Below are 13,014 nucleotides of genomic sequence, written 5' to 3' on the forward strand. Positions count from 1 at the left end.
CTTTCGATCAGATTTTGGGTTCCTGAAAATCTTGTTCTTTTACAACGTTGCCTACATGCAACAGTTGGCATTGCCTTAATTGCCACGGTTTGGTTAAGTTGTACTGACTCCTGCTGAGGATGCTTGTCTGGCTATGAAAATAGTTTTTCCTATTTGGGGAAAAGAATGATGTCAGTATAGGGCATTGCTATACCGAGGCACCTATGTCACCTGTACGGTTATTTTAGTTACAATAATACTGGCACAGCTGAACTGGTACAGAACTGTGTAGAGCATACTTCAGTTAGAAACTTTGGCTTCGTGAAGCGTTTTTCCTTTCTCGCAGCCTATTAACTAAGCTGCCTCTCCCCAGCAAGCTAAACTAAAAGTTATGCCAGTCTGCGTTTTTGTTACCGCTCTCTGGTTTATCCTAGACACAAAATAAGCAATGCAGAGGATGTTTGAGACTACAAATTCCATTGCTCTGCAGTAGTTTGGGGAGCATTAACTTCCTTACACTCACTGGGAGATTCCAAGTGACATTGAGAGATGCATTACCTCAGGAACAGCTTGTGAGCTTTTTCACACTGAGGTTCAAACTGCCTTTAAGGATCTCCATTATGTTATCCCAACGATCTCCAAACAGAGCAAAGCCAGTGTAGCTAGCGAGTAAGGTTCAGCTTTAAGAGTAGGATCCTCACATGCTGTTGGATTTAAGCCCAGCATTGTCTTGTGGATGGATGAATTTAATTTCTATTTTAAAGACTGGCCTTTTTCATTAGTATGGGAGGGGAGGGAAAGAGAAGAGGAGAAATATAATGATAGCATCTGAGATTTAACAAGGTAGGTTAGGAACTGCTCACGCACAGCTCTGTCTAAGTCCCCAGCGAAATGTGATGGCATGGTTAATAGTAAGAGGCAGGAATACTTAAGCACCTGTTTAAAATGGTGAAAGTTTTTGACCTGACCTGTCTCTGAAGGAACCCTTATGGGATATCAGCAAACATGTACACTGGACTGAGTAATGGGCAGGATAGGTGCAAATGGACATGTATGGCAAAAATGCCTTTGAAATTCTTTTACTAAAAAAAGAGGATTGGGAGCAAAAGTAGGAGCAGATTGTACAATGAGAGCACACAACAGGCTGGGTTCCTTGCCAAATATTGCTCTGAAATAAAAGCCATTTTGAGGAGAAATAACAACAGTTGTCCTGTAACAGGGTGTCTGTGCAGTGAGGAGCAGATTTCTGAGGAACCTCATACTGCCCTTACGTCCTTCCTCCTTTTTTATGTCACTCCCCCCCAAACCCCTGAATTTTCTCTGGCTGTGTCAGCAGTATGACCCCGGCGTCTAGCACCTGGCATGGGATTTGTGTTATTTCAAACCAGAGGAGAGCGTTTGAAGTGAAGGTGCTTACTCAAGGAATGGCGGAACGCGGTCTCCTTGCCCCTATTCACACTTGATCATGGATAGAGTCCAGACAGGGGCAAGTCGCTCTCCCCTGTGCCCCAGCATCCCTCACCTTGCAGACCAGCTTTACAGCATTCTCCTCACTCAGCATCCATTTTCTAGTAGTGAAATTACTGACCTCCACTAAGCCTTAATGGCTAGCGGCTGTCAGCCTTTCCACTGCCTGCCTTTCTAAGCGGAAAGCTATTTCTTACATCCCATAAGGCTGCCGCTCTTTGACTCCCTAATTATTGAAGATCAAACCCAAGCACCCCCCCATTATATTTGTCACACGCACCTGCTTGTGCTTCAGAGCCATGGGGTCCCGATGCCTTCTCAGCTACGTGCAACGTACACAACACTGCCTTTGCCTTCCTTCTCTTGCCTGGCCTCTTCCTGCAGTGCTCCCAACCAGTCCGCCCTGGCGCTGCCCTGGGCTGAGCTGGGTGACATCCCCCCTCCTGCTGGAGCTCGGTTCCACGGCGGGATATGCCACACAACACTGCTTTTGGCAAAGCCAGAGCAGGTCTGGGGTCTGGGCTAAGCTGACAAAGCACACAGCTGAAGAGAGACTAGGCACATCACAGAGCAGGGCTCTGGGCTCCAGCCGTGAATCAGGCTCTTAGATTGGACTCGATAGCCCTTCTTCTAATTGTCTTGACTCAAGAGAAGGAGGGAGGCAGGACCCCTCATGTGGCTGGAGATGTATTTTGCTGCTTTATGACACTTCTCTTTCACAGCTTCCACTGGTTATTTTCTGTCAGTCCCTTCTTCCTTCCTCTGCAACCCTTTATTTTCTCTTCTCCTTTCTTTTTCCTCCCTCTTTCCCCCTTTTACTCTGAACCATGCACCACTTAATAACAGTCACCATATTCAATAAATATATTAAAGATCCCTCTGGGAAGCAAAGGCTGGACTTGGTCCAGAGTGCCAGGAAGCATGTCATTGAGGTAATGAGGACATATATTTAAGGGGGCATGAGAGAGAGAGGGAGAATGGCTACTTACTTCTCAGGGATACTGCAGGATAAAATAAACACCAAGAAATCCTTTCTTGCCCAGGAAGGAGAGATGAGACCGGAAAGAAAGGTGAAGTGTGAGAATGAAAGCGAATGAAATCTGGACCCGCAAGTGCTCTTGGCTGCTGTCTGTATCTCCTTGTATCTGACCCTTGCAGCATCAGTTCCATGGTGGAGAATAAGCCAGATGCCCCAAGTCCAAGTCTCAGTCCTGCTGTAGTCTTTAGGCCATTCTTCCAGCCATCATGTGTGAGGTTCCTGGAGGAGCCTACCCCTGTTCATTGCCTGCACAAGCTTCTTAATGTTGGCTGCCTGAAAATAGCATCATATGGATATAGGGAGACTGTGGAAGCTGAGACAGTGATACATGCAAAGAGTAGGGAGGAGAGAGGAGCTAGCTCTGACCATCCAACCAAGCAGCCTGCATTATGGCACCTGCAAATACATCTTCCCAAACTGCTTACCTGCAGCATTGTGATTTGCATTGCATAGGCCTCTCTGTGTGCTTAAGTGCTCTGTGTTTCCATACAAGAGGGTGGTACGCAGGGCCTCACCCAGGGCGCGTTGCATTCCCAGTGATTCCCAGTGTTGCGCTGTGCCAGTTGAACAGAAGTCCTTAATTCACCCTTTTGCCAACACTGTCCCTTCAGTGCACTCCTCTAAACCAGAGGATGTGGGGAAACCTTGTCAATATTTTTCTCTTCTCAGTGGCCTTGCCTGTGCTGGAAGATTGAAAGGTACAGACAAACTCCATCCAAAGGAACTGTTGGTCTTATAATTAAATGGGAGTAGAAAGGGACAGTTGTGGGTAGGAGATGGGGCTGCGATGGGTTCTCCTTCTGGCAGTAGTGACCTGTTCTGTAGCTGGATGCTGCCCAGTATTCTCCACGCTTACATGGCATGTGCAGCGTGCACCTGGGACAGTGGAGCGAGCCGAAGGGAGCAGCAGAAAGCAAGCTGGCCAGCGCGCAGCAGCTCAGCTGCAGAATGAGGTTGTTACGGCCCCCGGAGTGCCAAGGCGTTAGGGGGGTGCCTGACTCACTCTGCTGGCCTCTTCCATGGCTGCCACTCTGGTGTTGAAAGCTTGCAGGGACTGCTAGGGTAAAAAAGAAACGACAGGGAAGGGAAAAAACAACTTTAAAATTCAAAACTAGCCCAGCTGCTCTCCATTATTTTGCCAGCTCTGTTGCTTTCTTTTCTGGGCTGGATTCTCATTCCAGTGCAGGCTCCAGAGATGCCTTGAATAGCCTCAGCCCTTCCTGTTATTTTTTTTTTTTTGGTTCATGTACATATATAAGCAATTTCATTCTTTGCACAAACCAAACCCTGACGTTCTGGTCCCTCCTTGCTGAGGAGCCTGATGCAGCAGTTGGTTATTCCCCCAGCTCGCGTACCCCTGCCCTGCCCTCCCCGCCTACAGAGCCGCGCAGGGAACCTGTGGGGCCCAGCTGGTCATTTTTATTGAACGCTGTCTAACTGATCACACTGTGTCTGAGCCCTTGGGTGGGCGAGGAGGTGGGAGAGACAGCAGCAGCTTGCAGCACCTTTGCTTGCCTGGCTATGGTTTTTATTTTTCCCCCCTCCTTTTCTGTTATTAATTTGTAAGGGACTGGCTCCTGCTCACCACTCTTTGTACAACCCAAGGACGGGCTTGTGTAGCTGATAGTTTGCAAATTATTTGTAATTTGATTTCAGTTGGATGAATAACCCGTTAAAGCAAGACGTACATTAGCCTCAGAAATCTAATTGGTGATAACGGCATAGAGATGTGGAATGAGTGCTTGGTTCTGCTCCCTATCCCTCTCCCCTCCCCCCCAAAAAAAGATAATTAGGATTTAATTTCATTCTCACCTATTCATTTGTCTAAATATGGGTGTTTAATTATCCATCTCGACAGATAGATGTTTCAGCTTCTGTGTGGATCTGAGCTATTCCTTTGGTATGAGGTTTTCCCTCCCCCCTACTTATAACTCTCTGATGCAGTGTTCTTGTACTTTGAAGTTTAGCTGTGCTAAGCCTCATTATCAGCCATGCCGTCGCCCGACACTGAGGATCGCTATCTGCAGTCTATCCCTGTCAGTAGCTGCAGCAGACCACGAGAAGTTACGTTTTATGGAAGGCTGAGACTTTAACTTAGAGACTGAACCCCAAGTGGGGAGCCAGGAGCCCAGGCCAGCTCCTGCTCTGGTGCCAGTTCCCTTCGCTGCCTGAGCAGATCATTTCACCCTCCAGCCTTGTGCCCTTTGGCAGTGCCGTGGCCAGGAGGTGCCTGCCTACCTGCTTCCTTGGCGTTTGGGTGGGACGTGGACCCTCCCGTTAAGGTAAAGGCTGTGCAGTCCTCGGATCTGAGTCAGAGAGCTGCAAGTGAGGACAGTTCCCAGTGTGGATGGGAGCTTTTGAATGAGGTATATTAGCTGCACGGATAAAAGGAACGTTGCAGCTCTACTTTGATATAGACTCTCGGAAGAATGCTTTTTACCTGCCCGGTAGTGTTATAATAGATGGATGGCTACTACGTGTTGTGAGCTCCAGAGCTGAGCATCTGTGGAAAGGAGAGGCACATAGTTAGCTGAGTTTCAGGGTGAGACAGAATGGTTACCGGTGCGGCAGAATGGGATGCTCTGTCGCTGTGCATCTTTGTGTGCCAGCTGCACAGGCTCCGTGAGGGCCCTACGGAGCACACCCAGGGGTGCAATGGGAGCACACACGTGGTCCGAAGTGGACTATGGCCCACTGCTAGGCTCTGAACACTGCTTGGAGGAAACGCACGTTGCCTTCAGAGAAAGGCCCATGGGGCAGGTTACCTTAACCACGGGTTTTCTGAAATGTAATTTTTTCATCAGTTTTAATCAGACAGATATGGCGTTTAATCTACATATAGCTCAGGGCCAAACTCTTTCAGTTTTTTTGAGGGCACTGAAGAATGTTTTATGGACAGAGAAACAGGAGAGGCACAAGGTTCCTTTTCAGACCCGCAGCTCGATTTCCAGCTGGTCCCACAGAGTTCATCGCTGTGCGGTATTTGGAGCTCTCCCCACTTCCACTGTGCAGCCGCCAGGATCTGATCTGCACAGTGCAAGGTGCTGAGCTGGGATTAAAGGGGGTTTATGAAGGTTTTGTGTATGTAGGAAATCTTGTATTCTAGGGAGCAGTGCGAAATCAGGCTTACCACCCTCCACCAGTTCCACTCTCTCGTGAGCAGGCCAGACCCTTCCGGGCCTGTTAGGACCATAAGGGCTTTGGGTGGCTTGAATTTGCTTTGAACTTTGGATTCAGATCAGCTTACCTGGGAAGTCCAAACGTGTCCCAGAGTTTGACCAAACTTCAGTTCATGGAAATGTTACTCAATGCCCAGTTTGGCCTGTCCTTTCCAAAAAGTTTTCAATTGTTGTCTGAATTTTAACTTTGAAGAACAACTGTTATTGCTATAAGCTCAGTAGCTGGGAAGTACCTGTTCCATTTCTGTTGGAAAGCTGGGATAGGTTTTCTAAATTGTTACGTATGAGGAAGAAAAAGAGTAGGAAAAACTAGGTACACGTGGAACTACTAAGTACAGTTCTGAGCACAGCTCTATTGGTGGAAGTTAATATCTACTAAAATCTAATCCCCTAAAAGAACTACTCACCCCTAAAAGGGGCTCAGAGAGCAACCAGACTCCCATTCTGAGCCAGTCTTGCAGGAAGAGCACAAAAGGTATGCTATCGCATTAGTAAAACTTGCAGCAGCATCGTGTCTTGGGTGTGAAATTATTTCCGTGCTAAGAGCTGTTTTCAGTTGATTTCTGAACTAGGCTGAGGCAGGGGCACCCATTCAGGAAAGCACTTAAACAGACACTCGAACCTGAGTTAAGTCCCATTGACTTCACTGGTCATGCTTAAGTGTTTTCTGGCCCAATTCAAAGCACATTCAAATCGGAAGAAAGGCGCTCTTTTACTTCAGCAGGTTTTAGATTAGGCTTTTTCTGCAGTCAGATGGTCTTCAGCTACACACTGTTGCTTTTTCAAGTTGAGGACAGAGGCATAGGATTGAGGACAGTGCTATAGGGATACGCAAAATACGGAAAAGTGCATTTGGCTTCTGCTACTTGTGATATTTGCAGCCACTTCTGTTTAATGCTTTTGGGAACCTACATCTGCAGGAGCTGATTTATACGCACAGCTAGGAACCAGCATGTTCGCTGGCAGATGCTGAGACGTGGGAGTGGGTTTGTGCAAGGATATGGGCTTGCTTGCCAGTTTGGTCTCAAATGGCTGGGGTTCTCATCAATCACAGTGACGTGGAGCAACAGTGGTGGTCACAGACCTCCTCTGGGTGGTGGGGGAGATCAGTGTTCCCTGATATCGAGTGGAGACACCGGACCACACAAGGTCAAGCATCTGCCTTAGCCCTCTGGGTTGGTGTAGATGCTGTCTAGTAGCAAGGGGAAAAAAAAAAAAACAACAAAAAAAACCCCCTTGGCTGCTCTGTCTTAATTTAGGATATTGTTCATCTAGAATCTGCTATTCCTGCTTGTCAGCAGGCAGAGTGACAGAATATGTGAAATTAATTTCCGAGGTGGGAAATTGCTAATAATTTATTTACAGCTGGGGCGGGTGTGGAGGAGGGAATACAGTACAGACAAATTTGGGTTTTCTTCATAAAATGTCAATGCTTAGCTCTTCCTGCTTCCTCTGAATGTGCCCTATTAGTTGAGACAACGTCCTGAAGTCCCTACACCTATTAGGGAGACTGCATGCAGCAAAAAGAAGCTCTCTCTCCGCTGTACAGCACCTGCAGGTCTCATTTACAGCACTGTGTGGCCCACTGTGGACACTCAGGACTGCCACGTGTGTGCGGCGTGGCTCGTCACAGCACCCCGCAGCTCGGAAGAAGGCAGTAGCTGTGGTTTAAAGCTAAGGAGAGGGAGTTTGAGAGGACCACGGGTGGGTTGTCATGATGGAGCAGATCTTTTAAGTGGCAAGAGATGCAGTGTTCAGCGTGTGCCATTGACCTCTCTGTTTGTTTGTTGACAGGATACACACCCACTGGGATTTAAACATCTCCTTCCGAGAGACCTCTTGCAGGTACCATTTTGGGGCACCCTCTTTGTATGGTAGGCTAAGAGTTTATGATACGTTACTGGCATATGGATGCTGTTAGATGTAAATGAACATTTCTAACTGTCAGTGCTGCAGGTTTTTTTCTTTCTCCTTTGTTCCTCTTTCTCCCCTTACCACATGTCCTTTCTTTTGTTTTTATTTTGGGGAAAGTTGTCTGTGGGGGGAAACAGTCTCTTTTATGTTGGAAGAGAGAATTGATTAGACTTGTAAAGAAAGCCCATTATTGGTTTTGATACGTTTACTCTGGTCCCTTTTTGGAAGAATGCAAGGTTGGGGTGGCCCAGATCTGTTTCCCGACATAAGAGACACGGCAGTCTGCATCTCATTTACAAAAGTGATTCTTTGCACAAAAGGCTCATTGAAGGCCAAACTGAGGGATGCTCCTGAATTGCTCAGGAGCTGCAGTGTTGTGCGTAGCAAACTTAAAGCAGTGCTACCTTAAAAGGTGGGCTTGTGACTGCAAGTGGCAAGAATCACTGGATGACAGAGGCTTTAGATAATATGATGCCACTGAGACACCCTGGTCTTGCAAAAACTTATGCATGTAGGCATCGACGGCAGCGTTGAAGTACGAAGTACTGGAGCCATTAGGACTCTGCATTTTGCAATGTGAAGTATGACTGGGTTGAACTACAGCTGCAAAAGTGCAGTGCAAGGTTATTTACAAGTCACCTCGGGAAAAAGTTGATGTTCAAAAAATGACAAGTGTTTTACAAAGCATAAATAAAAGAAATGACATCGAAGCCTGAACTGTGAGAAGAGAAGGATTACCAAAGCAGTCTGGTATATAGGTTTTAAGGTCTGATCTCCTGCAGTAACTGATACCGTAAGAAGGTGGAAATTCATAAATTGAAGGTACCCATTACAAACATGAATATTCCTTTGTGACCTCTGGGTTAGTTGATACCCCGAGCATAGTGCATTTTCTTTCTGGGTTGCTAGTAGTCATAAACTTTTCTAACCCTTTAAAAATACAGCTGCAGAAATTTGCCTTTCCACTAGAAAAAGCTGGAATTTTGAAATTTCTCTTTTATGCTCAATTGCCACATCAAGAGTGAAATAGTTGAGCCTGGCAGGTGCTGCTTGTTTTCTAAAACAAGAGAAAATAATCTGTGCAGCTGTGAAACTTCTTGGGGAGCATAGAACCGAAGGAGGTGGGTGGGGTGCAGCGCAGTCCGGAATCTGGTTCTGCATGTGCTACCTGGATGCTATGTGGATACTGTAGAAAGCAGGATCTGGTCCATTGAATCTGCTTGCAAATAGCAGGCCACTAGTAACATTTTTGTTTTGCTAAAAGTAGTTTCTGATGCTTTGTGTAAACTTCCTGTTCAGTTAGAGATTTAAAACCAGTAGGAAAATATTACTACTACTACTACTTGTGGAAGTGCCCACTGCATGCTAGACACTTCACAAACATTTAAGAAACAATTCATACTCAGTGGAGATCAGATTGTCTGGACAAGGGAGTGCAAATAATTTCATCTGATTACTTTTGTGACAAGTCTAAATGTGTGTAAGACTCAGTGCAGCAAATGTAGTGTTTACTCAAGAGGACATTGTTTAAGAGCTTTAGAGAGACGTACCTATCAGTATTGCAGCTGATGTGGGCATTTCTCTGTTATATCTGTGAGCCTCAGAATGTTTTGCAAATCGAAGCATCGGTTACAGGAGCAGAGAGTATTAGAAATTACTTCCATCTCCATCACATGCCCTTCAAATGCTGTGCTAACAAGTTCTGTCCATGTTCTGTGTGCTTCCCAAAAAACTGTGGCACAAGAGTGAAATTGGGCAGCAGGGAAGTGAAGGACAAAGAGTCTCTGTCATTTTAACCCATTCACACCTACCCACTCCCTCCCTGCCCCAACCTGAGGACCGTTTGGACTGTTCTGTTGGCAACATTGGTGTGTGAAGGTCATAGCCTAAACTGTGCACCTGGAGAGACAAGTCCATCTATATTTAGTCGAGTACTGGAGTATGAATTAAGTCTTGGCATCCCTATGAGGTTCAGTGGAGGCAGTGGGGAGCGAAGGGTGGGAAATCTGTACTGATTCATACTCCGTTAGGGAACGAGTGAGGGCAGAGGTATTTACTGGTATGTAAGTAAGCACAGACTTTGGCCCTGAAGCAGAAAACCCCATAATTCCTAAAACTTAGGATGTTAAGAGTACAGAACCCCACGCTGATCAGTAAGCATCCAGAAGCCAGTCTAGCAGGCACATCTCACCCAGCACTCCTATAAAAAACAGCCCAAGTTTTTTGTATGGCAGCCTTTAGAATAAAATCCCTGGTTTGTTGCTATAAGCTTTTGGGACTCTAAAATACAAAAGAATGGATTCCTTCCAGGCAGATCCTTTCATGATAAATTTCAGCCTAGAGCAAAGTTTTATGGCTGAGTTATAAACTCCTGAAAGGCAGAGGTTTGTAATGGAAGTGCTGACACAAGCCTTAATTAAGAGCCATGTGAACAACGATTCTGCACAATGGCAACTAAGGGTGCAAACACCTTTGGAAATTAGAATCCCTATCTTAAAAAAAAAATTGTAGACTTTCAATGCATAGAATAAAATAACAGTCCGATTTTTATGTCAACAAGTACGCTTTTGGGGCTTCCTCAGCTTAACTGTTTGTTCCCTTCAGTTTAGCTCTCTCCTGGCAGAAACATCAGTAGTTCCTCCTGGGAACAGAAGTTTTGCTTTTGCAGATCAAACGGTTAGTTTAGCTATCCAAAATTGTGCCTATCCTGCTAGTTCCGAAGAAAACACCATGTGTTATGCTGTGTGGCAAAGAAAGTCATTTGTGTGTTTATGTGTTGGTGCAGAAAAAGGTTGTATGTATTTACGTGACCCAAATTGCCACACAGTTCTGTAAAACATCTGGCACATCTAAAATACATCACAGGGTGGGCAAAAAGGTTTAGCTGCCCTGTGTTCTCAGTGACCGGCACAATTCAGCACATGGGAGTTGCAGAGGTCATCCCAAACCCATGCCAGGAAACCATCACAACGCACCACACCTGCATGAATACACACTGTCACCGTGCTGTTTTAAATCAGGCAGGTCTGAGAACTGCCATCTTAATTCATCTGCCTCTTTGTCCTAAGTTTGTCTTTGATCTTCCTTTCCAAGTTGTCAGAGGATACCTGGATTCATTGGCTTTAGCCGCCTTAGAATTGCTGTCTGCGGTACAAATCATTCCATATGCAAAGAACTGAAAGCTCCAGGTAGGGGAATTGTCCTGAACGGGGAGATTAGGATCTCTCCTTGTCTTGCCAGGTGCTTTGCTCCCTTCCCTTGTAAGCTTTGAAGTTAACACAGGTTTAAGTTTTTGTTTACAGCTGGACTTCCTTTAAAATTGCCTTTTTAAGGTAGAATTCCCTTGTATGGACATATTGTTCCTGGAATAATTTGCTGAAATGTGTTAAAGTTGTTCAGTAAATGATGCACTTCTCCTTTTATTTCAAGACATGCCTGTCAAATTTTGAAATAGTAAACACAAGGTTAAAGCCTGGTCTCCGCCACAAGATGCCTACTCTCCGCTCCCGTTGATTTCAGCGTGGGTCACAGTTGCTCAGCACCACAGGCAGGATTACCTTTCTGAGGCTGAGGCATCTCATGAAAATAAATTGTGGAATAAAAAGGAGTTCTGGGGAGGAAAAGGATTTTCCTTCTATTTGTTGCCACTTGATGTCTTGAGGGAACTGCAGGGAGGTGAGGGAGAAGTAGATAAGAGGCCATGCATGTTAATACCATGCAGTGATGCAGCTCAGGATGGAATAAACATGTTGCCCACCTGAGAATTTCAAGACACTGCCAGTGCAATTAAGCCGTCCCTGTTTCCAAGGAAATCAAGAGTTGTTCAGTGTTGCCCTTGTTAAAGATGGCCTGACTGGTAGGAAAGAAGATGGTATGTAATTTGGTTAAAGCTGCGTAAAAAGACAAGGAGCATAGCAGAGAATTGAGCTCGCCATCTTGACGTGCAGCCACACGCTTCAGCTTTTAGCTGCGTGGTAAGCAAACTCTGAAAGAATATCCGAGGCAGCATTTCTGTCTTCAAAGTCCTGCGCTGGTGCAGGCATAAAACGGTGACAAAGGAAGAGGCAGGAGCATGCAAGAGAGTCTCTTCACTGCTGTATGAACAAAAAGCCACTTGAGGGGACACTCCAAGCTTACTGGGCCTGCCAGGGGATCATTTTATCCAGGTACATGCCACATGAAGGCTGCGTAAGGAGAGGGAAGGAAAACAAAAGCATCGTTTGCCCAGAGCAAATAAAATGCATTTAACAACCACAGTTTAAGCAAAGATTACAGTGGTGTGTAACCAGCCTTTCTGGATGGGCATGAACCATATTAGAATGTATGTTAGACAGACAGACATTTGACCAAAAGCCTGTGTATCGCTGTGCATGTGTATGTTTAAATCTGACTATAACATACTTAGTGGGCCTTTCCACCTTGATTTAACCCTAGCATAAACCCTTACTCAGGCAGAACTGAGTTTAAAGAGCAGTGCTTACACTGGATTGTTACGTGCATATTTGGTCTATGTGGTACAGCTGCACACTTTTTAGAAAACTCTATTTAAGGAGGAATGAAACAGGTTAGTCAGGAAGGAAGAGGACATTAAAAAATCAGGCCAAGTGGAAGAAGCAGATGAAAAATACAGGAGAAGAAAACTAAAGAGAAATTCACTGATGTAGCTCATTCCTTTGGAAGATACACAGGGAGAGAAAAAGAAAGCAGGAGAGGAGAAATGAAAAGTAGATGGTTCTGAACATGTCAAGGCTGATCCTGACTCAGCAGAAAGTATTGCTGTGTGATGCAGGTAACGTTATCAAGTGCCAGAGCATCCTGCTGCTCTGCCCTTTAAGGATTGATATAGGATGGCTTCTGGGCTGTCTATTTATATATTTAGTTATTTATTTTTCCTAGTAAGCTTTTGCCTTTTAATCTAGGAGACCTGAAGTAGGTACTAAAAGGTCACAAGAAGTTTTTAGCACCTGGAAGCTAGATGTGACCCCTTTATGCCCTGCAGTCTTCAGCATCTGCTGCTAAAAGAGCTGGTATTTGTCAGATAAGCACCTTTAAGCTACAGCAGAAAAATCAGACAGTGGCAGAGGGACAAGAGTGCCTTCTGATGGGGACCTGCCTTCGCCCTTCCATGTCAGTCACTGATTTCTGCCTTGACACCAACGGGCAGCAGGGCTGAAGCAGTAGCCCCACTTGAAAAAGCTGATAGTGAGCTGAACTAAACAGAGCGAGTCAGATTTTGCCCATCTGATTTAAGTCAGGGCAGAGAAGACTGGTGAGATACCAACTGTATGTAGATCTGCAGAGCTGTTTCCATAACTCATGATGACTTTGGAGGACAACTGTGAAGCTGACTCTTGACTGTATGTATGCTATAGAGAGCTTAAAAAGATCCCAGTGAAAGACCACAGAATGTATTAACTGTGACTTCTGGATTGGTAT

The 13,014-nt window shown here is 45.6% G+C and overlaps 1 protein-coding gene across 2 annotated transcripts in view; it reads left to right on the top strand.

Annotated features, from left to right (window-relative positions):
• Window positions 1–13,014, top strand: part of SAMD11 (sterile alpha motif domain containing 11) — a 181,368-nt gene that overhangs the window by 96,647 nt on the left and 71,707 nt on the right. For both annotated transcript variants that reach the window (XM_087755097.1, XM_087755098.1), the window contains one exon: window positions 7,459–7,509. In XM_087755097.1, the coding sequence (XP_087611223.1) occupies window positions 7,459–7,509 (51 nt within the window). The remainder of the gene's footprint in view (window positions 1–7,458; window positions 7,510–13,014) is intronic.

The sequence above is a fragment of the Nipponia nippon genome, unplaced genomic scaffold, assembly GCF_047370975.1.
Source record: "Nipponia nippon isolate SJK-2023a ecotype South Korea unplaced genomic scaffold, ASM4737097v1 scaffold_19, whole genome shotgun sequence".
Classification (NCBI taxonomy): Eukaryota; Metazoa; Chordata; class Aves; order Pelecaniformes; family Threskiornithidae; genus Nipponia; species Nipponia nippon.